At 37.4% G+C, this 27,595-nt stretch overlaps 1 protein-coding gene across 1 annotated transcript in view; it reads left to right on the top strand.

The window, feature by feature from the left end:
• ASAH2 (N-acylsphingosine amidohydrolase 2) overlaps nucleotides 1–27,595 on the top strand; it is a 70,225-nt gene that overhangs the window by 20,626 nt on the left and 22,004 nt on the right. Inside the window, exons 8-12 of the mRNA XM_045854286.1 lie at nucleotides 9,559–9,679; nucleotides 11,593–11,718; nucleotides 14,982–15,068; nucleotides 16,755–16,859; nucleotides 16,995–17,076. Of these exons, the coding sequence (XP_045710242.1) occupies nucleotides 9,559–9,679; nucleotides 11,593–11,718; nucleotides 14,982–15,068; nucleotides 16,755–16,859; nucleotides 16,995–17,076 (521 nt within the window). The remainder of the gene's footprint in view (nucleotides 1–9,558; nucleotides 9,680–11,592; nucleotides 11,719–14,981; nucleotides 15,069–16,754; nucleotides 16,860–16,994; nucleotides 17,077–27,595) is intronic.

Here is a 27,595-nt window from a genome sequence, read left to right as displayed (position 1 = left end):
TAATTGGATTAAGTACTAAGAAAGGAAGGCATCTTGAGGAGATTTGACCTGGTAAGGCAGACTGGGAAGGCTTCTCTGAGGAACTGGCAATGGAGCTGCGTAGGAATTAACTGGCAAAATGCAAAGTGGAGAACTTTCAACAGAGATGTGTAAAAAGTCCTGAGGCCCATCTGAGGAACTGATAAAAGTTCTGCATGGCTGAAGTGCAAAGGGCATTGTGAGATGAAGTCAGAGGTAGAAACTAGATACTGTGATAAAGATTTTGGTCTTTGTATTCAAGGGGAACAGAAAATCATTGAAGTGTTTTCAGCAGGGGTTGGGAGTGGAGGACTCTTTAAGGGTTAGGAAGAGCGTTAACACCTTGAGGAATGAAACAGAATATGTGCACAAAACTATCTCATAGACCATTAAGTCTTCTACAAATGTGAGGCCACTATTTGCTCCAATTGATCTAATGGAAATCCTATCCTTTTTCCTGGTACTTCCTTATGCATTTACAAAATCCCCTTTGAAAGACTCTCGAAGGCACCTTATAGAATGAGTTTGTCATCCAGTGGAAGAGACTTAAGAGACGCTGATGTAGTAAAACGACATGTATATGAAGAGACTATGATGAGAAAACAAAGAGGTTTCAGATGTCTGCGTCAAAGGGGAAGTCATAAGGGCAGGTAATCTGAATGGCAGCTCAGATTGGTGGAGCGCCACTGCTCAAGCAGCCACCCCCATGGTGCAGGCGGCTGTGGCAGCGGCTCACTCCCTCAAGCACTGTGCAACAGGTCAGGCTTTGTCTGACTTCTCTTTCCTTCATTTGTTCCTTTGCTTCTGCAAAGTTTTCTTCCTTGAGTTTGTAGGAGAGGCATGGCCTCTTCCGTTTTCTTTCTTTTTTTGGTACTCTGTCAGCCTGCTGGCAGTTGGTATGACACGGCTTCTGTGTGTCAGAGCTGTAAGAAAGGTATGAGCAGGTGTTTGAATAATTGCTCCATCACCTTCTGTTTTATATACTGAAAATCCTTTCATTCTTACAGAAAGGCTCATGGAAGGTGGCCCTTTAAAGGCAAATTAAAAAAAAAAAACAAGAGGGACAAGTGATTTGTTTAAGCTACTTGAATAATTTGTGTACACTTAGAAAAATTCAATTTATGAAGTTACACTAATTTATTTGAATGACATTGGTTTATGGAACTTACATGTGGTGTGCACATGTGTGTGTAAATCTCTACCATCCCAGACTGTGACTTCTTGAGTTATAATGTCACACTGTCTGTTCCTTGTGGCTCTCTATCCTACTGTCATCATTCTACTTAACCCCACTCAGATAAGCAATGGGGAAATCTCAGTGACTGCCTTTCGCTGGCTATTCTTAACCTCTCCTCTTTTCTCCAGTTCACCTTGTCTTTATACCTTCTGCCTTAGCATTAAGTGATTTGTGAAGCCATGGTCTCTATTCCTATCCGTCCCTGAATTTCTCTTTCCTGTTCTGCCCCTTGTTTGTTGCTGTGAAGTTCGTTGCTATCTTCCTGCTCCACCTTTCCTATCAGCTCTCTGTGTTCTCCCCAGGGGAGCACGGGCCTGGGTTGTACAGTGAGCTTTCATCCTGCATCTGATCTATCGTCCCACAAAGTGAAGATGCTTAGTAAGGGCTCATTGATAACATAGGTGAGTCATGCTTGTTAATTTAATTTGTCGCACTTGTAGAAACTAAAGCCATAAAACTCAGTTATCATGACTGGCAGAAGACATTGGACTTCCTTGATTGTGGGGTATCTGGAGAGTTCTTAATCCAAAGAGATTTAGAAGGTTGTTATTTTTTCCAAATTTTCCCCCAGTATAAAAATAATAAGTACTCACTAGAGAAAACTAGAAAAATATAGGAAAGTAGAAAAAAAGAAAAATTAACTCAGTTATACTTCATCAAGTCAACCAGAGTTAATATTCAGGTACATTTTCTTCTACCCATTTCTCTATATGGGGCATATAATAAATACACACGACTCAGGTCATTCTATAAATGTGCATGCTGGCTTGGTTTTTGACACTAGAAACTTAAAAATACTGTGAAAAAATATTACCAATATTATCTCCATATACTGAGACTATCAAGTGCTTTTTTTTTTGGTAGTGACTATGTCTAATAATTTTTTTTGTCTCAAAGCCTATGTACTTTCATGTCAAAATAACTAACTCATTTCTGTGCAGGTCAGAATTTGCCATATATGTTTTTCTATTCAACTTTTCTTTGTTCTTACATTTTTAAGGTACCTCTTATGAATGTTGTATAGTTATATACAACTATACAAGAGTATATAAGTATACTCTTATAGTTATAAGAGTCTGTTTTCACTCTGATGATCTTTTAATGAGTGAGTTGAGTCAGATATAATGATTATTATACATCTAGATTTTTTTTCTATTGCCTTTTACTTTGTGCTTTTGTCTCACTCTTCCAATGCTTCTTTCCCCACACCGCTTACCATTTTAGGGTTTACAGGGATTTTTAAAAAAATCTTTAAACGGCAGATTATAGTTTCCAAAGCTGGCCACAAGAACTCTCGTCTCATATTTTCTATACAAAGTGACTGTGACATGACTCGTCGAGGGGTAAAGATGATTTCTTTGGCCCTTGAAACTTGCCTGGCCCTGGGACTGCTTTGTTGAATCGAAGACAGAAGAAGTGACACTGAGCCAGGACTGGAATCTTTTTTTTTTTTTAGATTTTATTTCTTACAGCAGTTTGAGGGTCACAGAAAGTACACAGGTGTCCCACATACCCCTTGACTCCCAACATGCACACCATCCCTGACTGTCAGCACTGTGAGCAGCTCAAACCAGAGCAGTGCATTTGCTGTACGTGATGAACCTGCAATGACATGTCGTCATCACCCGGAGTCCGTAGTTACATTATAGTAATAGTTCTCTTCTGGTGCATCAAGCGGTGTTTTTTTTTTTTAAATGATGTGGTAATCCTGGAACTTGATGATGTCTATTAACATTTTGTTACATAGCCTTTTAGACCTTTTCCTAATCATATTCACATCTTTTAATTTTAAAAAGTGATGCTTTATTGTATATGCAGTTTGGAAACATTTTTTCATTTAGAGATGCCTTATGAATATTTTTCAATGCTGCTTAGTGTTTTTTAAATCACCATTTAAAAATGGCTGTATTTCATTATATGCATGATAATGAGTTTAGCTAACCAGCAATCATTTGATATTTATAGTTTTTTTCCATTATAAAATACACCATAATAAGCATTCTTGAATAGGTATGTATCTGCCAATGGTTTCCTTAAACTAAGTCCTTAGAAATGGGATTGCTGAGCCAAAGAGGAATGCTTATTATTAAGGCTTTTCTCATAAACTGCCGCACGGCCCTTTGAAAAGGTTTGTGGGCTTACATTCCTGCTGCCTGAACATGAGCAGTGTTGTGTCCCGTGCTCCTGCCAGTCTTGGTGTTATCACACTTTTCAACTGTTGCTAAGAAAGAGACCCAAAAAGCCAAATTGCTATTGTTCTCCTTTCTTCAGTTTCTAGTTAAGCTAAATTAAAAAATACTCTTATTGACCATTTCTTCTTTTACTTCTGTTGATAGCTTAATCCTATCATTTAGGATACAAGAATTTTGACTATAATAACTTAATGGGATTCACTCAAACCAGACACCTTTCTAATAACTTTATCAAGTAGGGATTTTTCATCCAGGATTTTTGAAGATAAGAAATAGTTGAGAGTGTACCTATATTAGTTTATGCTCTGGAGCAGTGATGGTAGAAAGATTCTCCAGGATTCTGGCCATTAAGTTTTCCTGGACCTTTGGAAGGGCTTCTCTGGCTAACCCCTTATTGTCTTTCTTTAATCTGAGAGAGCTGATGCGTATTCATTGCTTCTGCTTATTTAAAATTCAGGTCACCCGATGGGTAAAATTCTGGGCCCAATAACCTTTCCAGTGTGATAGGACCAAACACCCTTTCTTCCCTCCCAAACACCCTTTCCTCCCCCCCAAATGCCCTTTCCTCCCCCCCAAATGCCCTTTCCTCTCCCCTAAACAGTTTGTAGCAGGGCAGGTGAGGACTGACTGTGAGGGAGGTAAAAAAGAGGTGTGTTAATCAGGGTACTTAATTGCAAGTGTCACCATGTACAATGTGAAATTCTCATGGCTTAACACAGTGAAGACTTATTTCCCATTCACACAAAGTCTGATGAAAACTGGGTGGTCCTTTTGTATACACGTTGTTCCCCAGAGCTACCTCCATACTCTGCCCTGCTGGTAGGACTGGGAAACAGAGGAACCATGGATAATTTTCAAATTATTTTTTTATTTTTCACTTTTATTTTTCAATTGCAGTTTATATTCAGTATTATTCTGTATTAATTTATGTACAGCATAGTGGTTAGTAGGTATGTGTTTTACAGATAGGTTCCTACTCCACCCCCCCCCCCCCAACCCACCCAGTGTTCCAAGTACCCAACCGTCCCTACTTGGAGTTATCATGATATTATTCCCGGTGCTGTAATCTACGTTTCTGTAACCATGCTGTAACTACCAATTTGAATTTCTTGATCCCTTCATCTTTTCCACCCAGGCCCCCAATCCTTTTCCCCATCTAGTGGCTAGGATTTGGCACATGGGCATTTTGTAAGCCTTCAAGTCTCTGCCCCCAGAGGACAGGGTTTTCTCATGTAATTATTTCATGCCTATATCATGTAAGTTGAATATACATATGTTGAATACACACAAACTCACATACCATATATGTGGGTTTATTAACCATTAAATGTTGTATTAGTCTTAAGAGATATATATGCGCACACATTTAGAGCTTTGTATCTCTTTTTCCATCATCATCATTATCATCATCATCATTTGCGGAAGTATCAGTATCAGCATCATCAACATCATCGTAACGATGACTTATTCCACCTTTAGTGTAGACCAGTCTTTAGACTTTAGCAATTTAGATGTATATGTTTCTTTAATTGTCAAATGCCATGATGTAGATACTACTATTATCTTTATAACATAGGTTGAAACACTGAGGTTCAAACAAATTAAGCAACTTGTGTCTGACTCCAGAGCTATACTCTTAGCCACTAAAATGTATGACCTCTGCACTCATTTCTTAGGGCTGACAGAACAAATTACTACAGACTGGCTGGCTCAAAACAACAGAAATAAATACTCTGACAGGTCAAGAGGCCAGAAGTTCAAAATGCAGGTGTTGGCAGGGTTGGTTCTTCTGGATACTCTGAGGGAAAGCCTGTCACATGCCTCTTTCTGGCAGTTTCTAGCAATCCTTGGCTTGTAGACACATCATGTCAATCAGTCTCTGCCTTCATCTTTACATCAGCTACTTCTCCAAGTCTCTGCATGTCTTTCTGTTCCTTTTCTCTTCTTATTAGGTAACCAGACCTTGGATTTAGGGCTCAACCTAGGCCAATGTGATCTCACTTGCTCTTTACCTTAATTACATTTCTAGAAACTGTATTTGCAAATAAGATCACATGTTGAGGTCCTGATAGACATGTATTTATCCAAAGAACTCCCATGTTATCATACATCTTGATAAACAGCACTACGTTTGACTAGATCTACATTATTCTCCTTCCCTATTAGTGGACATTTAGGTTGGAGAGGGTGACAGCTAGCACAGAGGACCTTGGTGTAAATCACACACAGGCACTCCCTTTCCTTGGACGACCAAGGTGCCTAGGTCAGTGAGCTGAGCAGGGGCTGGATTTCAGCTTCCACTTACCTGCTGTCAGCCACCTTTCTGCAGTGGGACATGGTGGCTCAGGTCTGAGAGAATGGAACGTAGGGTGGATTTGCTACTATTTTAGAATATTTAAGAAGCTTGATTTTGCATTTGACTTTTTTTTTAATGTTTCAGAGCAGGAAGCACACAATGTCTGAATTAAAAGAGGCCCTAGAAATCTTTTGCTCCAAATGCCTCAATTACATAGGAGTAGAAAATGACTATAATATTTTATATTAACTTGCTGTTTGTTGTTTCACAAAGTATAGTTGAAAGGTATTGTTTTTCAGTCTCAGGAAACAGAGAACCAGAAGTTTTAACTAACTTTGCTACAAACTAGGATAAAATTTCAACTCTTGTGTTTCCTCGGTACCTTGATTACATCAGGCTGACTGAAGCTGAGCCTGCTTCCTCTTGTGCATCCCAGCTGTGACATAATCATCATTTTAAAATGTTCACTGACAAGGACATATTCATTCTTCTATGTCTGTATTCTAATTTCTTATGAAACTACCTAAACCTTTCTTCCTCTCTTTTGAACTTGGCTTTGATGAATACATTTCTGACCAGATAAAACAAGTTGTGAGTGCAGCCTTCTTAAATTAAAATGACCACCTTTCTTTATATCTTCATACATATACACCTATTACTGTAGTCCTTTTGTTGCTGTGACAAGCCTGATATTTTAATAGCATAAATTTCAAAGGGCAGAGGAAGAAAAATACAGCAGCTTCTTATTCTGAAATTTAAGTACTTTTTAAATACTTGTTTTTTCACTTTTTGTAGAGAAAAAGTTTAATTTTTAAGGCCTAAAATAAGTGAAAATAACTCAGTGAAATAAATAAGAATTCAATTTTGTGGTCTAATTAGTATACCAATGTTCTTAGCATTTGCTTTCTTCATAGATTGTGGTTTCTTCATAGATTGTGGTTTCTTGGTTGTATAGAACACAGTTGACTCCTCTCTATGTTTCTTGGGGTTTAACACAATGCCAACCACACACTTGCTAATAAGGTCATGTCGATTGAATGGCACAAGCTCCATCTCTTAGTCCTTATGCATTCTGCTTTGGCCACCGTGACTATTCACTATCTGGACACACTGTGCCTTGTACCATCGTCACACCTTTGCAATGAATGACTTTTCCCCAGTGGTCCCCTTGCCAGGTTCCTATTCATCTTTTAAGATCCAGTTCAAATATCACATCCTCTGTGAAACATTTCTTAAGGGCAAGATGATGCTCATTCATCTCTATGTCCCCAGCAGCTGACACAGAGTCAAAGATAACAGAATGCGTATTGAATGAGAAAGTGAATGAACAGAGGGACGGAGCCAGTATCCTATAACAGATAAGAACATGGGCTTTATGGTCTGGCAAACCTGGGTTCATAGTCCTGCTTCTTGACTCACACCCCGGGAGCCTTGGTCTGGTTACATCATCACTCTGAGACCTCTTTTTCTTAGCTGTCAGATGAGGATATGATAGTATCTGACTCAATGGGTTCTTGTGAGAATAAAACAACATCCTGTTTGGAAACCCCTTCATCTCATGAGTGCTAAATGACAGTCAGCTTTGATAGAGTTGTACAGTTTTACTTTGATTGCACTTGAGAGGCTGCGGTTTGGCTCAGTCTGGCTGGCCTCAGTACAATTGTATTAGATGGAAATATTTTGGTTGGGGAGCCATGGAGTTGTCCTGGCTACCACCCCATTTTTAAAGAGAGTAAAACTACAAAAAAGCGGACTCCAAGTAAATGAAAAGCACTACGTCAGTAGAACTTCTCCTGGAACTTAAGTTTTAGGGGAAAGAGACAAACCACAAAACATAAACTAATAGAAAGGTTTTTGAAAATTTAGAAACTTTGTAAGTAAGTTCTAGGGGATGATCTCAGACCTACTTTTGACCTAAATTTCTATGTCTTTGCATAGTGGCAAATACACACTTTGGAGACTGAATTCAGCCTATAGGCTGGTGATTTGGCCTTACACTGTTTAAAAAAAAATTGAAGTAGACGTGAAGATGAAATAAAAAACTGTTATGAAAATTTTCAAATCTATACCTATTTACAGTGATTAGTATAGTAAACTTCCACATAACTATTATTCAGCTTCAATATTTAGCAATATTCTAACATTCTGTTTCATTGTGTTTTACTAAAGTATTTAAAAACAAATGACAGAGATTGTATCATTTCACTCATAAATATAAAAATAAACTATAATCCATTATTACAACCAGCAGATAAAAAATTGATTTCTTAAAACCCAACCTGTATTGTTTTCCCAGATTGCATCAATAAACTCTTTTACAGTTATTTTGTTTGAATCGGAATTCAAGCACAGTTCACAAACTCTGTTTGTTGGCTACATGTTGTAAGTCTTTTGATGTGTAACAGTTCCCCTCCTTTGTTTCCATACCATCTATTTCTGTAAGAATTTTTAAATAGACAACATTCCACAAAAACATAGGTTTGTAGTTTCTTTTGAAAAAATGGGAAGATCTGGCAGCCCTGCTGTACACCCCCATAAGGCAGCACTCGGTGGCAGTGCAGTGGAGACTGCAGCCGTTAGCTGGTGTGAGTGCCTCCAGATCCCCACAGCCCTCTCCGGTCCCTACTACACGAACCAGCTCCTGGCATTTGTGTTGCCGACCCAGTCCCGATGGGCCTTGTGCTGGCCACCTCTGACCTACACATTCATCTGTTGGGCGATGAGAACTGAATCCTGAGTGATGCTCTCGAAGTCCAAAAACACGCCCAGTCATTAGGTGAAAGTTCAGTTTTCTGTACTGTATCACTTAGGTGAGAATGTAAGCTGAAATGTTAAAAAATTTTCAGCTAAGAATTAATAAGATTAAAAAAAGACTTGTTCGTTAGCTTAAAACTTTATGATTTGACATGTCTCTTTTCTTGATCATTCCAATTAATCTACTGTATAGCATTTCATCATAGCAATATCTTTTTCACCTGTGTGGAGGTTTGATCCTACAAAGGCCACTGGACAGGGTGTCACAAGACCCAAACTTGATCCTCTGTGACAAGTGGGCCACTGTTTTGCTTCTCTGAGACAACTTGCAGAGTGGAGGTATTAGCAGCCCATCTCTCAGGTCGTTGTGAAGTTCAGATAAAGTAACAGATGTGACATTAATGTGTAAACTGTGTCGCTCTGCACTTAAGGTATTAGTAAGCATTAGGCTATGCTGAATTATGCATAGCATCCTCTTTCACACCTCCATGCAGTGACTCTGCTGTTCTTTCTCCCTGGAGTGCCCTTAAGAATTAATTGCTAGTCATCCATGCCCCCCAAACTCTTCGTATAACCTTTGTCACACTGTATTAACACCATTTGTTTACATCTTTGTCTCTTTAAGATTCTGAAAGTAAACATCAGTTTATTCAGTGTTTGGCACACAGCAGACTCCCAGTAAATGTCTAGTTGAAACAGATTGTATTGATTGGAATAATTATTATATGAGTGCCTGTCTTGAAGGACAAAGTCAATGTCTACACAATCTTTAGTTCCATCTGATAACTGCCAAGCCTTGGCCTTGTTAAAAGCTGATGATGAAGATGATGATGATGAAATATTTATAAAAATAGTTGCATATCTTTAAGTAAATCATCTGACTTCTTGACTATACTATAAGTAATTTGAGCTCATTAACAATGAAAGAACTTACATGTGGAATGCCTGTCATTAAATGTTTTTTTTTTCTTCTTCTGGGGAAAATGTGAGTTCCCAGTCATCATTTCGGCCCCAGTCATCTTACTCTCTTCATTAACTTGGGGCTTCTGGCTCTGTTACAGCTGGTTTGCCATCCACCCAGTCAGCATGAACAACACCAACCACCTTGTGAACAGCGACAACATGGGCTATGCATCTTACCTTTTCGAGCAAGATAAGAACACAGGATACCTACCTGGACAGGTGAGAATTTATGTTAATGAAAACTTTATCTTAATCCATTGAGTATCATCATTCATGCACTTCAAAATAGCTGATTCAGATTTTCAGAGTGAAGTGTCTTATGGACATTACATACTGATATGCTTGAATAAAAAGAATTTTCCATCTTCCCTAATAGGGAAAGAAAGTTCAAAATGACAAATAAACTTGGTGTCAGAAGCTACTTATATTGATGGCTTCATAATTAGTTGGATAAAAAAGGGCAAGTTCCAGATTTTTGCAATATATATATAGTAGTTTTTTAATCAGATTTGGAAATATGATAAATGTATTGATGCTTACTTTTGTTTTCAGAGTTACAAAAGTATTAAACATCTTAATGGTGTAAGAACCTGAATGAGGACAGGTGACACATCCTTTTCATGGTCCAGGCTTTCCTCATAATAGTGAATTTCTTTCAGGAGCTTTGTTCTACTTTCCTGTAATAAGGTCTAAATCAGAGACAACTCTCATCCATCAGACTTGTTTGTAACTTTGAAACACAGTGAGTGACAGGACCAGATATAGGAACCAGGAATCCAGCCCTGCATACCAGGAAGCTGCTCAAGTCTCTGTAGAGACCACAGAGAGAGAAATGAGAGGAAGGACCCTGCTACACTTGACACTAGCATCTAAGCCCTGAATGCAGAAGAATATATGGTAGGGTGAGAGCTCCAGGCCCTCGACTAGAATAATGCTCTCTTATAAAGATATTGACCCTGAGAGCACCTGCTCTGATCTTGTAGCTCCTTTCTTGACGAAACTTATATATATTTTTTATTTTAGCCTGTGTTTTAGGAAAAAGAAAAGAGGTTCTCATTTATGATCACTGGCTGGGTTCTAGGTATTTTGAAATAAATACTCTTTTTAGCATCATAATTTCTGATACTTGCTTATCTCTTTTTTGAAGGAAATTTATGACATTAATGAAGGAATGGTATAAACAAACAAAATAGAAGTGGACTCATAGGTACAGAGAACAGAGTGACAGCTGTCAGAGGGGAGAGGGTTAAAGGTCTGGGAGAAAAAGGTAAAGGGATTAAGCAAAAAAAAAACAAAACAAAACAAAACTCATAGACACCAACAACAGTAGGGTTACCAGAGGGAAAGAGGGGTGGGGGCAGATAGGGGAGGGTAAAGGGCGTGGTAAATGATGACGGAAGGAGAATGGACTTTGCATGGTACACACACTGTATACAGGTGCTGTATTATAGAATTATACACTTGAAACCTATATAATTTTATTAACCGGCGTTACCCCAATAAATTCAATAAAATTTAAGGAAAAATTGTCACTTGGAATAATTTGACCCCTACCTCTTCAAAGAAAAACTGGAATGGTAGACCAGTGGGTTGAGGTTAATGCCTTGCATCATTCTAAAAGGTTATGTATTGTCACTTCAGGTTGAAGAGATAGAGAAAAGAGGCAGAAGCTCCAGCCTGGATGGTGGATGTATATTTAGGTTTAGTTTTATGGCAGGAAAATCTGGATTCACTCTTCTCTTTTGAAGCCAATAGGGTATTTATTTTTATAGGGCAAATGCTCCTTGGAGCTCTATGTACACCACCAGAGACAAGACTGTCGTTTCAGCATTTTGTAATTTGTTGCTGTACCTGTGTTCCTCATCAGAATGTTTCTGTTTGAGGCACAAATTTGAAACTGTCCTGCTTGAAACAGCTCTATTGGTAATTGGAATGTCATGAGTAGTAATATGTACACTCACGGTAATGTGAGCCTTTTCAGGAGTAAGACATTTTCTCAGAATATTGTACACTCTTCTTTTTATTTTGTGCAAATGATTTTGAATAGTTCACCAAAGCAGATTGAATGTTTGCATTTTTAATTGAAGTCATGGGAATAAAGAATAAAAGGCAACTGGCTGTTCTTTTGGCAGGGACCGTTTGTAGCAGCTTTTGCTTCATCAAATCTAGGAGATGTGTCCCCCAATATTCTCGGCCCCCACTGTGTCAACACGGGAGAGTCCTGTGAAAACATCAACAGCACTTGTCCCATCGGTGGGGTAGGTAATTATGACAGGAATCTGTTTTTGTATCTCATCTATATTTTATGTTTAAATAGTCATCATTAATTTACAAATATGTTTTTCTCAAGAATACTTAATCTCTATTATCTGCTCTTCTCAAAAGCACCCACTAAATTTCAGTTGGCTAAAGTTATAATTTTCCATATGATTATGAAGTTTTTTGAATGGTGAGACAATTTAGTAAATGTCAGAGATCAAATATCCTTCCCCAAATTTGGACAGTCTGCAATGTTTTGCCTTGGTATTTCTGCAGTCACAGGCTAGTACCCAAAACTCCCTGCCTGACACATTTCTCACTGATTATGAAGTCTGTAGATTTTTAAAAAAAATATAAGATCGGCCTCTTTTCTTTGAAAATTACAAAATCGTGCTGTAAAAACTCAGACAACATAGAGCATAGAGTGGTTAAAAAGTGAAAGTCCCTATTCACCTCCCTCCTCTTCCCCCTCTCCCCTTTCCAAGAAGTTGCCTACGTACTATCTTCCTATGTATTTGTGTACGTAGCCATAAACAACATTTTATAACTCATTTATTGATTTTTTATTGGTCCAGGATTTGAGTTTTCCACTCAATTTAACTTCATCTTTGTTTTATGACTCTCTGTAGGTCTGTGTGGTAAGTTTTAAAGCTAAACAAGGCTGTGCCATCATTTATTTAACAGCTTCCCCCTCCCTGAAGCCCACTCAGATTTTTCATCTAAATGAATAGATACTTGTTTCTGGGTTCTTACTCTTTGTATTTAAAGAACATTTCACCTGTGATACTACTTTTATTAAACGCTATTTCTGGGCTATTTATTCTATTCCAATCAACCCCATGAGCAATACAGGTTTAGCAATTATACTCTTCTAGTATATATTACTACTTTTATATAGTAAGTGTTCCTTCATTACCCTTTATTGTAAAATTTTCACACACTATTAATTCACAAGTTTTGATGATTACCTATTGAATTCCAAAATTCACAGAAGAAATGGTCCAAAAGTTGTACTTATATGCAATAGAGTATACATCAACTAATCTTAATGTCTTCTGTTGAAATACTTAATGTGGGGAAAAGCTCATAACACATAATGTTGACTAAAAAAATCAGTATTTAATATTGAATATGCATTATGTTGCAATTTTGAAAATCAATGTATCATGGTAAAAAGACAAAGTAAAACACATTGAATTATTGACTATGGTTTTCTCTTTTTGGTACTATTATAAGTAGGTTTTATTCTAGTTATTTTTTTATTATTTTTCTATGTATACATTTTGTTTCTCTTTTACAATGAGCATAGATTACTTTATAATAGGAAAAAATTACCATAAAATCATACCCCTTCCTCAATAGAACCCTGTTTTTCTCTGCTCCCCTCCATGCATTGAATTCACTTCCAGTGTGTTTGCCAGATGGAAAAATTCTCTCCTATCTGATTGGAGACAGTTTATGTCACATGCCCATCCCTGGACCAAAACAGGTGCTGGGGAATGGTATATTCCAGACTGGCTTAGTCTAGAGTTCTGACCAATCTTCAGTGAGGCGCAGGGCATGGCTGTGATCATGTCAGACTAATCATGAACTAGGAATGGGACCACTGGCTGCGAGGGGAGGTGGCTTTCTGAACAAAGTCAGGATCCACATAAGAAGGAGAAAGAGGGAAATGTGGCAAAAGGTGCCATGTCGTCTGCTTTAATGTGGTTTCTTAAAAAAAACTTTAATATTTTTTAGGAATAGATATATGCTTGTTATAAATTCAAACAATTTGTAAAATTTCAGAAAAAATAAAACCATGTAAAGGAGCACCCTCTTACCCCACAATCAGCCAGTTGAAATTTTAATGAGCTTCTTTCCAGGCAACTTTTTATGCGTCCATCACATATATACATGTAAAATTTTACATAAGTGGACCATGTACTTTTAGTTATAACCTGCTTCCTTATTTCCAGCAAATATACCTTAAAACATCATTTAAAATCACTCTGTAATTTTCAGTTTTAAGTACCATAGTTAACCAGTCCCCTGCGGATGTATTTTCTTTTCCTGCCTACTTTCTTCCTTCACCCCCACCCCCAACACAGGCTACACCTTGCCCGAATGCTCCCTCAGTCACGTTTCCACCCACAGAGCCCCAGGGACAGTGTCCTGATCTCTCACCAACCCCGGGACTGTCAGTCTTTCAATTGTTACCAACACAATATGCAGAGTTCTCTTTGCAGCTGAAACTTATATTTGATTATTTGTGAGACTGAACATATTTTTATGTTAAATGGATATTTACATTTCTTTTTTGTGAATTACCTTTTTTCCCCTGTATTTCATCATGCACCCATTATGATGATTTTTTACTTTTATGCTTTTCCAGCTTTATTGAGATATAATTTACACATGGCATTGTTTAATTTTAAGGTTACAATGTGATGATTTTGATATACAGATAGGATTTTTTTTACTACAAATAAGAGATAACTCAGTATGGATAAATCAGAAGGTATTAATAAAGATACTTTTTCTTGCTGACTTTAAAGTTTCTAATATTTTAAAGGCTTAGTTTGTCATAAATAGTGCAATCCCCTTTTCCCACATTTACCAGTTGTCTTTAGCCTTACTTAGGTTTTGGTTTTCCATATGAATGTTTAGAGTGTTTAAGTTGTCAGATTTATTAAGCCTGTTCTATATAATTTTAGAAGAGTCTTCCATACCCTTCAGACTTTAAAATATATTCACTCATAATTTTAATACTTCTGGTTTCATTTATAATATTTAAATATCTAATTAATCTAAAAAATTTCTGATGTAAGAAGTAAGTTATAGAGTCAGATTTATTTACTGTGTTTTTTCCCCAAGGCTCAGCTAGTTTTTCCAATATACTTTTAATTGAATTTCAATTTAGGGTGATCATGAGCAAGAACCACAGGCAAGAACAAGCAAGCAAACATGTGCAGTGAGTGGAGACACATGGCTTTAGGTCTCAGCTACCTGTATGGTCTTCGGAAAATCCTCTAACACACCTGAGCCTTATTTTTTTTATTTTTAAAAGTAGGTGCTGGAATAGATTATTTCTAAAGATATTTGCTACTCCAATTTAATGGACAGTTTTGTTTTTCTTAATATTTAAATTGAGAGACTATCTGAAAAGAAATACTAGAATGTGTCTTAAAAATATATTTACTTAAATTCACTTGTAATTTTCTGTTTCTTAAAATAATTGCCTTTTTTTGCTAAGAACATATCATGTCTCATTTTGTTCCAGCCTACCATGTGCATGGCTACAGGGCCTGGGCAGGATATGCTTGACAGCACGCAGATCATAGGACGGACCCTGTACCAGAAAGCAAAGGTAAGCTGGGCACCCAGCTTCTTCCATTTTCATTTAAGCTGTTCTTGAAAATCTACCAATGTTGTTCATTAGGAAGTCAATAATTGTAAGGAAGACAAGAGCTCAAGCTGCACCAAGGACTCGGGAAGACTGGATGCTGTTACGTGGCAGTTAGGAAGGTTCCTTTCACAAGCCACACAGGAATCTCTCTGACTACTCGTCCAACTGCTCACAGGAAGTGCAATTAAAACCAAGTCATCAGGAAAACATTTTACTTCATCCAGAGTGGTTGCTTTGGACAGTGAGATGGTACACAGACTGTAGGGTTTTCAATTCCTGTGCTGTCAGACATGACCAGATTTCCAAAATCTCAGAAGTCATCAGGGCTTTGCCTGCCGAATCACTTAGACACTTCTTAACTTTTCCTTCAGCAAGGTGGCAAAGCTGACTAGCACAGCTCACTCTCTTGCAATTTGGATTCAAATACGTTCTAGAACCTCATGTCCAGTGAAATTGCTATGATTTACTCTACCCTGCTCCCTCTCGTAAATTTTATCTTCCATTTTGTTCCATGTTATGTGTCAGCTTTTATGGAGACAGATTTCTGATTGAAAAGACAAAGTGTGAGCTGGAGAGCTGAGATATCTGTGATAAAGATAGTTAAATCCCTTCCTTTTTATAGCTGACTTATACTTTCATTGTGTACACACACTTAAGTGTTTGTGTGTAAGTAAATATTTTGTTCCAAGGGCTGTAAAATGTTTCAGGAGGAATTAAGGAAGAACAAAAGCACCTTTTATAACATCAGACACTAGCCAGCCCTAATTGCTGTGGTTTCTTTTTAATTACTGTGGTATTATCAGTGGATTGCTCTCAATTAACAGATTCTATTTAGGGAGTGCACCTGTGACACAATTTGGTCGCAGAAATTTTGTTACCTCTCAGGGCCTGGGAGCCACAGAGGTTTGTCCCACATTCTGCATTCTTTTCTTAGCAAGGCACAACGTCCCTCTCTCTTATCAGGGGAGGCAGGCTGCAGCTGGCCTCACTTGTCTTGAGAGCTCCCAGGTGGCTGCTGAAACAGGGATGGAGACTGCGTGGAAATGAGTTGTGTGTCAGGCAAAGGGACTTGTGCTGAAGCAGGATTTAGCTATATTGTATGACAGATCAATACAAACAAATATTTGAAACATGTTTTGACTCACATAAATTGACCAAATTGAACAAAAAGGGATCATCAAAGAGTGGGTGGGGTGTTAGGGGAGTTTATGCAGATTAAGTGGGGCCTGAAGTCTTTCAAGCCAGCCTCAGGCCCTGGCCCTGCTGGAGGTCTCTAGGATTCTGACAATGCCTGATGATAAGTGCTTGTTCTGGCAAAGAAAGTAATTTGACCCTCTTACTTCTAATCTTAATTTTTTTTTTTTTTTGACTGTCTTTCAAGCGAGACTGGGGCCTTTTGTGCCACATCCTGTATCACTACTCTTTCATCTTGCGGGGAATAGACACAAGTCAGCCATCCAGGGCCTTCAATTGTCAGGGAAGCAACAGTTGGTAGAGAGGTCCCACGTGGGCAGTGGCTATTTCTAAGCAGCCAGCAAAACCAAACTCAGCTGGCAGATCCTTTTCCAAACTGGGGCTTATTGGGTACAGGGGTAGTACTCATTTTAGCTTTTTGCTCATAACAGTTAGCCACTGTGCGTTTTCTAGGAGCTGTATGCCCTGGCCTCCCAGGAGTTAACTGGACCAGTGATTTCAGCTCACCAGTGGGTGAACATGACGGATGTTACGGTCTTGCTCAATTCCACACATGCAGTAAGTGTCTCTGAGTCACATTGTTTATGCCACAACAGTAAAGCTCTGAGCTGATCTCATTATTAGTGGAATTTTAACTTCCGTTTCTTTTGATCTTTCCTTGTTTCCATTTTGTTTTTCAAATCTTTCCTTTAGGTAAAAACATGTAAACCAGCACTGGGCTACAGTTTCGCAGCTGGCACCATTGATGGAGTTGGGACCTTCAATTTTACGCAGGGTGAGGTGCAGTCTAATGAACTCTGTGGTTCCAGGTTCTGAATCTTTAAGGTTGTGTCTCCTAAGAGAGTTTACTTGAGGCCAATAGAATTTCTATTTTTATTTCTAAATTCTGGGGTGTGCAGATATTCCAGGTTTGTGCATGATAGCTAGATTTCCCAGGCACAGGTGTCTTTTGTAACTCAGCTTTCCACGGATTCAAATAGAATCAGAGACAAATTCTGTATGTGTTGTAGTCTATGAATGAATACTTTTAAATTGTCCTTGGGCAGGGGTTGAGTTGGGGGTGCAAAGGGGACTTGTCCCTGTACCTTTAAGTCAGCTCTTCCAACTTGTTAATTAGTGTCTCTCTTTTCCTTATTCCTTTATTGAAGCCAAAATTCCTCAGGGCAGAGGGCAAAGGCCTTTAGGAGCCTAATGCATGTGGTCCCAGGTCCTCTTTCTGTGTGTATTTCCACAAATTTATAACTGATTATTTTAGGTTTTATAATTTTATCCTGATTATTACTGTAATAATAGTCATTGTAAAGTACAGAAAGTAAAAAAAAAAAAAGAAGGAATATCACCTATAGGAAACAGTATGTCTTATTTCATTCTCATCTTTTATGTATGTATATTTTGGAACCATTAATTAAAACATTAATTAATATAGTTCCAATTGGATATATTTGACACCATCTTTCCTCATAATATTTCATCCATGTTGGTCTAATTTTCTAAAACAGTAATTTTTAATAGCTTTATTGAGGTATAATTCACATGCCATACAATTTATCCATTGAAAATATTATAGTTCAGTAGTTTTTAATATATTCACAGATGTGTGCAACCATCACCACAATTGATTTTAGAACATTTTCAATACCTCAGAAAGGAACCCTATGCTCTTTAGTTATTACAACCCCCTAGCCCCCAAATCTCCCAGACCTAAGTAACTACTAATCTTTCTGTCTCTATATTTTCTTATTTTGGACATTTCCTATAAATGGGATCATAAACTATGTAGCATTTTGTGTTGCCCTTTTTCATTTAGCATCATGGTTTCAAGGTTCTTCTATGTTGTACCATGCATCATTACTTCACTCCTTTTTTTATGAGTGAAAAACTGCATGGTTTTACCAGATTTTGTTTATGCATTCCCTAGCTGATGGACATTTGGGTTGTTTCACTTTTTGGCTTTTGTGAGTTATGCTGTTATAAATGTTCATGTGTAAGTTTTTGTGTGGGCATGTGATTTCATTTTGCCTCTTGAATATATACCTAAAGGTGAAATTGCTAGATCCCATGGTAACTTTATGTTTAATCATGTGAGACTATTTCCAAAGTGGCTTTGCAATTTATCATTTCCAGCCAATTTAAAAAATATATATATTTTATTTATTTTCAGAGAGGGGAAGAGAGGGAGAAAAAGGGAGACAAACATCAATGTGTGGTTGCTTTTTTGCACCCCCTACTGGGGACCTGGTCCACAACCCAGGCATGTGCCCTGACTGGGAATGGAATCAGTGACCCTTTGATTCGTAGGCTGGCACTCAAATTCATTGAGCCACACCAGCCAGGGCTCCAGCCGATGTTTTGAGGGTTCTTATTTCTCTACATCCTTACCAATACCTGTTATTCTCTGGCTTTTTTTTTCACTTAATCTCTTCACCTTTTCATCCAGCTCCCCAACCCCCCTCCCCTCTGACACCTGTTAGTCTGTTCTCTGTATCTGTGAGCTTGTTTCTATTTTATATGTTAGTTTATTTTGTTCATTAGATTCCACCTATGAGTGAAATCATATGGTACTTGTCTTTCTCTGACTGGCTTATTTCACTTAGTATAGTATTCTCCAGGTCCATCCATGCTGTCACAAAAGGTAAGGTTTCCTTCTTTTTTACAGCTGATTAGTATTCTGTTGTGACATGTACCACAGCTTTTTAATCCACTCATCTACTGAAGGACACTTGAGCTGCTTCCAAGTCTTGCCTATTGGAAATAATGCAATGAATATGGGGGTCCCTATATTCTTTTGAATTAGAGTTTCAGGGTTCTTCAGATATATTCCCAGAAGTTGAATCACTAAGTCATAAGGCAGTTCCATTTTTAATATTTTGACATAATACCATACTGCTTTCCACAGTGGCTGCACCAACCAGCATTCCCACCAACAGTGCACAAGGGTTCCCTTTTCTCCACGATACTTGCTGTTTGATTTATTGATGACTTTTTTATTCTACTCACCCTATTGAGTATGGATTGGTATCTCCTCATGGTTGTGATTTGTATTTCCCTAATGATTAATTATGCTTAGTGTATTGTCATGTGTTTATCGGCTGTTTGTATATATTTCTTGGAAAATGTCTATTCATATGTTTTCCTCACTTTTAAATTGGCTATTTGTCTTTTTATTATTGAGTTGTAAGAGTCCTTTACATATTCTGTATGGAAATTCTTTGTCAGTATATGATTTACAAGTATTTTCTCCCATCCTATGAGTTTGTTTTCACTTTCTTGATTGTGTCCTTTGAAGTGCAACAGTTTTCAATATTGATAAGGTCAAATGATCTATTTTTTTCTTTTGTTACTCATGCTGCTGGTATCATATCTAAGAATCTTTTGCCAAATCTGATGTCATGAAGACATACCCCTGTTCCTTTCTAAGAGTTTTATAGTTTTAGCTCTTACATTTAAGTTTTTGATCAATTTTGAGTTAACTTTTACATATGATTTGAGGTAAGGGTCAGAGGGTCAGACCTCATTCTTTTGCTTGTGGCTATCTAGCTATCCCAGCATTATTCCTAGAAAGACTGTTTTATTTACCTGTTGATAAATAAGTAATAATTCTTGGTACACTCATTGAAAATCAACTGACCATAGACACATGGTTTTATTTCTGGATTCTCATTTCTGTTCTGTTGACTTGCATGTCTGTATCCTGTACTGGTACTACCCTTTCTTGATTACTGTTGCTTTGTAGCAAGTTTTGAAGCCAGGACATGTGAGTTCTACTTTTTTTTCCTCTCAGATTGTTTTGACTATTCTGAGTCCTCTGCAATTGCAATTCCATATGAATTTTGGAATCCACTTCCCAATTTCTAAAAAGAAGTAAGCTGAGATTCTGATAGAGACTGCATTGAATCTGTAGATTTAATTGGGGGTGTTGCAACCTTAACAATTTTAAGTCTTATAATCCCTAAATATAAATGTTTTTCATTTATTTAGATCTTTACTTTTTTAACAGTATTGTGTAGTTTTCAATGTATAAATTTTACACTTCTTTTGTTTATTTTTTATTTCTAAGTATTTTTTCTTTTTGATGTTGTAAATCAAATTGTTTATTAATTTTATTTGTGGATTGTTCATTGAAGGTGTATGGAAATGCAATTGATTTTGCATATTGATCTTATAGCCTATGACTTTGCTGAACTGGATTATTAGTTTTAATAATTTTTTAGTGGATTACTTAGGGTTTTCTATATACAAGATCATGTAATCTGCAAATAGAAATAGTTTTTATTGTTCCTTTAAAATCTAGATGCTTTTAATTTCTTTTTCTTGCCTAATTTCCCTGGCTACAATCCCCACTACAGTGTTGACTAGGAGTGGCAAGGGTGAACATCTTTGTATTGTTTCTGGTAGTAGTAGAACAGTCATTCATCATTGTGACATAGGCTGTGAGGTTTTTTTTTTTATAAAGTTGAAGACATCCCTTTCTATATCTATTTTGTTGAGTGTTATCATGAAATGGAATTGGATTTTTGTCCAATGCTTTTCCTGCATCTATTGGAATGATCATGTGATTTTTGTTTTTTATTAAAATGATTTATTACATTCATAAATTTTTGGATGTTAAACCAATCTTGTATTTCTGGGATAAGTCCCAGTTAGTCATGGTATATAATATTTTTTATATATTTCTGGATTCACTTTGCCAGTATTTTGTTGTGGATTTTTGTGTACATATTTGTAATTTGTATTGATTTATAATTTCATTTTCTTATGATGTCTTTGCTTTTGTATCAAGGTAATACTGGCATCATACCATGAGTTGGGAAGTGTTTCCTCTTTTATTTTTTTGGAAGAGTTTTTGAAGAGCTGCTATTTATTGTTCTTTAGATGTTTGTTGAATTCAGCAGTGACATCATCTGAGCTGAGCAATTCTTTGGAGTGATTTTTTATTCAGCTTCTTTACTTTTTACCTACCTAGTGAGACTATATATACTTAAGTCAGTTTTTAACAATTTGTGTCTTTCTAGAAATATGTTCATTTTACCAAAGTTTTCTAATTTATTGGCATATAAGTTACTCACAGTATACAGACCCTTTTTATTTCACTAAGGCCAGAAGTGAAGTGTTCTCTCATTTCTGAGTCTTGTAATTTGAGTCTTTTCTCTTTTTATTTTGTTTACTCTAGCTAAAATTTATACATTTTATTGACCTTTTCTTTGTCAGTGAATAATTTAATTAAACATTGTTAACTAAATATTTCCCTGTTAATTCAGTTCCATCATCTGTTGGAAAGAGTATAGTTGTTTTTAATCACAGAAACATTTAGACTCAAATTACACATTTGAGGTAATGAAGATGCAGTTTTCCCATAGGTTAGTTATTTTTCTTTTTTAAAATATATTTTATTGATTATCCTATTATAGTAGTACCAATTTTTCTCCCTTTGCACCCTCTACCATGTACCTCCATTCCCTCCAGCAATACCCCCACACTTAGTTCATGTCCATGGGTCATACATGTGACTTCTTTGACTTCTCCATCTCCTATATTATTCTTAACATCCCTCTGTCTGTTTTGTACCTCCAATTATGCTTCATAATCCCTGCACCTTTCCCCGCATCGTCCCCCTTCCCCATCCCAACTGATAACCCTCCAAATGATCTCTATATCTATGATTCTGTTGCTGTTCTGGTTATTTGCTTAGTTTGGTTTTTAGATTCAGTTGTTGATAATTGTGACTTTGTTGCCATTTTAATTGTTCATAATTTTGATTTTCATCTTTTTCTTAAGTAAGTGTCCTTAACATTTTATGTAATAATGGCTTGGTAATGATGAACTCATTTAGCTTTATCTTATCTGGGAAACACTTTATCTGCCCTTTAATTCTAAATGATAGCTTTGTTGGATAAAGTAATCTTGGTTGTAGGTCCTTCCTTTTCATCACTTTGAATACGTCTTGGCAGTCCCTTCTTGTCTGAAAATTTTCTTTTGAAAAATCAGCTGACAGTCTACGGGTACTCTTTTGTAGGTAATTCTCTTCTTTATTCTTGCTGCCTTTAAGATTTTTTTATCTTTAACATTTGGCATTTTAATTATGATGTGTCTTAGGTGGTCCTCTTTGTGTCCAACTTGTTTGGGATTCTGTGCTTCTTGGCCTTAGATGTCTATTTTCCTCACCAAATTAGGGAAGTTTTCTTTTATTATATTTTCAAGTAAGTTTTTAATTTCTTGCTCTTTCTTTTCTCCTTCTGGCATCCCTATGATTTGGAGGTATGTTTGTAGATGTCCCAGAGGCTCCTTATACTATCCTCATTTTTTGGAATTCTTTTTTCTTCTTGTCGTGGTGGTTGAATGCTTGTTTCTTTCTTATGTTCCAATTTGTTGTTTTGAATCTTGGTGTTTTCCCCTCCATTGCTGGTTCCCTATAGAATCTACAGAGATGTCCAAACTTTTGGCATCTCTGGGCCACACTGGAAGAGGAAGAGTTGTCTGGGGCCACACATTAAATACATTGTGAAATGTGATGACAACAAAGTCTCATAATGTCTTAAGTAAATTTATGACTTTGTGTTGGATCACATTCATAGCCATCCTGACCTACATGTGGCCCATGGGTCTCAGGTTGGACACCCCTGCAGATTTTTCTTTATTGCACTTAAAGTAACCTTCATTTCTTCCTGGGTCTTTTTTTATACTGTTGCCATACTTAATGAGTTCTTTGAGCATCCTGATAACCAATGTTTTGAACTCTGCACCTGTTTGGTTGGTCATGTCTGTGTTGTTTAGTTTTTTTTCTGGGGGTTTGTTCTGTTCTTTCATTTGGGCCATGTTTCTTTGTCTCCTCAATTTGGCAGCCTTTCTGTATTTGTTTCTGTGTATTAGGTAGAACTACTTTGACTCCCTGTCTTAGTAGCATGATCTGTTAGAGAAAAGGCACTTGTAATTTGTGTGCCATGGAGCCTCAGGTAATAGCCAGAGTGGGGAGACCCATTTCACTGCTTTGTGGCTCTGTGTAGGAGGAGGGCTCAGAGAGGGGATGGTGCCACTTCCTGGCTTCTGGAGGTTTGCTGGGTACTCACCTTATTTCCAGTCACTTCACTTACTCTGTATATGTTATTGTTGCCCTTACAGCTGTTGCCCTGGTGCTGAATCCCAGAGCGGGGTGAGTCTGTGTAAATCCTAAGTCCATTTGGGCCTTTTAAGAGGAGTCTCCTGGGAATCTGACAATTTCTTCTGCCACCCAGACCTCCTCTGCTTTTTACAGCCAGAAATTATGGGGCTTTATCTTCCTGGTGTTGGAACCCTGGGCTGTGTGGTCTGGCCTGGGGCTGGGATCCTTTGCTTTTGAGGTATCCCTTTCTATTTTTATCCACCACATGTGAATGAAGGACTTCCTGTTTTCCCTGTGGCCTGGTGTTATTTGTTTTGAGGTATAGTTGTAATTTTTTCTGTAGTTGTGTGAGGAGGTGAAGCGTGTTTGCCTATACCTCCATCTTGACCACAAGCCTAGTTACTTTTCTTACAGCTACAGTTTAACTGATGTAAAATTAGTACAAACTAAAAACTAATCTTGTCCTCTCAGAAACACTTTTTGTTTTCCTCTCTTCTCTTTATAATTTTCATGTATATTATATTTACATGCATTGAAAACCACAACAGATATTTGATACCCATTTCAATAGTAATATGTATTTTCAAGAATAGGGTCTTTTACATTTACCACATATTTACCACTTTTATTACTCTTTTTCATCTTAGATTTATTTATATAATAATATTTCCTTTTAGCCTGAAGAATGTCAGTTCTTTAAGAGTAAGTGTGCTAGTCACCAATTCTCCCAATTGTCCTTCAAGAATGTTTTTATTTTGCCTCATTCCTGAATGATATTCTCTCAATATAGAATTCTTAGTCGATAGTTTCTTTCTTTAAAGATGGTATTTTGTCATCTGGTGGTTTCTGATTAGAAATCCATGGGTATTTAAATATTCAGCTTCTTTCAAGGTTTCTCTTTTAATTTTTGGTTTTCATCAGTTTGACTATGAGGTTTCTTTTTTATCTTCAGTGATATATTTTTGACATATATGCATATTTAAGGTATATAATGTGATAAGTACACATATATATTATAAAATGATACCACAATAAGGTTAAACACCTCCATCCTCTCACATCATTACCTTATTGTTGTTGTGATAACATGTAAGATGTATTCTCTTAATGACTTTCAAATATTTAAGTAGTATTGATAATTATAGTCATAATGCTTTATGTTATTTTCCAAGAACTCATTTATCTTATGGCTAGAAGTTTGTACCCTTCGCACAAAATTTCCCCTCACATCCCACCCCCTGACAACCACCATTTTACTCTCCTCTCTATGAGTTTTGGTTTTATGGATACCACATATAAATGAGAACATATAGTATTTGTCTTTCTCTGTCTGACAATTTTGCTTCTTCCTTTCCAATTTGGGTGTCTTCTATATCTTTTTCTTGCCTAATTGTTCTACATGGGACTTTTTTTTTAATTGGGGGAGGGGGATACTGATTAGACAGGAGGATATACTGCCATTAGTTGGGTCTTGTCTATTATCCATTCAATCACTCTATATCATTTGTATGGAGAATTTATTTCCATTCAAAGTAATTATTTATAGGTGAGGACTTACTAATGCCATCTTATTAGTCATTTTCTGTCAGTTTTGTGGTTCCCTTCTTCCTTTCTTTCTCCCTTTTTGTCTTCCTTTGTGATATTATTTTTAATAGCGGTATAATTTCTTTGTCTTTTGTTTACTACAGGTATTTAGTTTTTGGTTATCATGAAGCTTATGGAAAACATCTTATTATTTTAGGTCGATAGTTTAACTTCAATTGCACAGAAAACTACCCTTTGCACTAATAAATTACTGTGCTCTTAGTTATTTCTAATGCTTTTGCCTTTTGAGTTTCATACCAGAGTTAAGTGATTTACACATCACCATTACAATATTATTCTAAATTTAACTGTGTACTTCCCTTTCCAGTGAGTTTTATACTTTTATATCTCTTATGTACTGAAAGCATTCTTGCATTTCAGATTGAAGAACTTCCTTTAGCCTTTAATGTCCAATAATTCATGTAGGCTCTCTTAACTCTTTTCATTTCTTTTTCTACTCTGATTAGATAATTTTAAATGACTTATCTTTGAGCTGACAGATTCTGCTTGATCAAATCTGCTGTTAATACTCTTTATTGTATTATTCACTTCATTCATTGTGTGGTTTGGCTCCAGAATTTTTGTTTAGTTCTTTTTTTAAAATAATTTCTGTCTCTCTGTTAAATTTCTCATTTTGTTCATAAATTTTTATTTTCTCTGACTTGCTTAAGTTGTCTATCTGTGTTCTCTTGTAGCTTGCTGAGCTTCTTTAAAATGATTACCTTGAATTCCTTGGCAATTTGTAGCTCTCCACTTCTTTGGGGGTGACCGTTGGGAAATTATGATGTTCCTTTGTAGATGTCATGTTTCCTTTTGTTATTCTTGTAGCCTTGTGATTTGTCTGTGCATTTGTTGGAGCAGTTACCTCTTCCAGAGTTTACAGGCTGGTTCTGGTGGGAAAAGGCCTTCACCTGTGGCTGGGTAAGCTGTTTCAATTCTAGCTCTGGGGTATGCCATATAAATGACATAATCTCCATGTAGCTCTGTCAGCTTAGGTCAGTATTGGTAAAGATGGCATGTGTCTTCACAGGCAAAGCTTATGGGCATCTGCCACTGCCATGAGTGCTGCTGAGAACTCCTCATCTCTTTTTCTCCTGTGAGGGATGTCATGTCCAAGGGTATCTCGGTTGGTGCTAGGTTTGGCTTGTAGGTGCCCTCATGGTGGTGGTGGCACTGTTGTCTGATGCTTGGGTACCCATGGAACAATGACAGACCTGAGATCTGGAGCATGTGTACTTATGGAGCAAGAGCAGCTCCAGGGTCTAGGGCAATGACTTGCCATCAGTAATTCTGTGCCTTAGGTGTGTGCACACATGGAACAGCCACAGAGCTGGGGACTGGAACACATGCACTTACAGAGGACAGTGGCTCTGTGGTCCAGGACAATGAATAGCGTACAGTAGTGGTGTGGTGGTAGCTGCAGCATCTGAGATGCAGGTGCATGTAGAGTCGCTGCAGATTTGGGTCTAGAGCACAGGCACACACAGTGAAGTCACTGTTGGGGTCTGAAACAAAGATGGGTGTGAAGCAGCCAGGGCTCTAGGGTTAAGGGCATGTGTGGAGTTTGGAATGGGGGCTGACAGCCTTGGTCCCAGGGCAGTACAGTTGCAGTTCCTTATGAGGGAGGTACCAGAGCATCTCTCTCCCTCAGGGTCCATGATGGTGATGGCCTCTGGTTACTCCAATCATAAAAGCTGCTGGTGTCCTCTGTGGAGCAGGCTTCTGGGGTCTGTGCCAAAGAACACAACAGGGTCCTCTGCTGTGAAAAGTGCTGGGAGCCTGTTGCGATTCTCAGCAGCAGGGTTTGCTGGGGTCCTCCACAGAGCAGGGCACTGAACTCCATGATGGTATCTGCTGTGTGGCTGATACTGATAGCCCTGGCCCTTCCTCTTTGTTCCTAGCTGTCTTTAGATGTCTTGGCCATGCTAATCTCACCATTGATACTTTCTGTGTGGTTATTCTGGTGTTTTGCTCCACTGCATGGCTGTAGGTTCTTAATTGAACTCTTGAGCACTCCCAGGGCTATTTTCATCTGTGGATAGCTGTCTAATTGTTATCTTTTTGTTGGGGGGTGGGCAAAGGCCAATATTTTCTACTCTTGCATTTGCTGTTGTCACTCTCCTTTCTTAGTGTAGGTTTTTAAAGCTATAAATTTCCCTCAGTGCTATTTTATTGCATCCCATGAGGTTTGGTATATTGTCTTCATTTGCATTCATCTGAAAGTATTGAAAGTATTTTTTATATTTTCTTTTGATTTATTCCTTGATCATTAGCTATTTATGATTATGTTGTTTAATGTCTACATATTTGTGAGTTTCCCAAATACTCTTCTGTTATTTATTTCTAATTTCATTACACTGTAGTTAAAAACATACTTTGTGTTGTTTATCTGCTTTAAAACTTACTCACCTTTGGTTTATGGACAGCATATGGTCTATCCTGGATAATGTTTCATATGCGCTTAGAAGAATGTATATTATGTTGTTGATACAGTTACCTGTAGGAATCTGCTAGGTGTGCTCACGTTTTCTACTCCCTTGTTGATCTTCTGACTAGTTGTTCCATCTGCTACTGACAGGGGATTCTTGAAGTTCCAACTGTTATTATTGATTCT

The sequence above is a fragment of the Phyllostomus hastatus genome, unplaced genomic scaffold (genome assembly GCF_019186645.2).
Source record: "Phyllostomus hastatus isolate PE091 unplaced genomic scaffold, TTU_PhHast_1.1 phas_scaffold_1066, whole genome shotgun sequence".
Taxonomy (NCBI): domain Eukaryota; kingdom Metazoa; phylum Chordata; class Mammalia; order Chiroptera; family Phyllostomidae; genus Phyllostomus; species Phyllostomus hastatus.
This window is presented reverse-complemented; position numbering and strand designations above follow the sequence as displayed.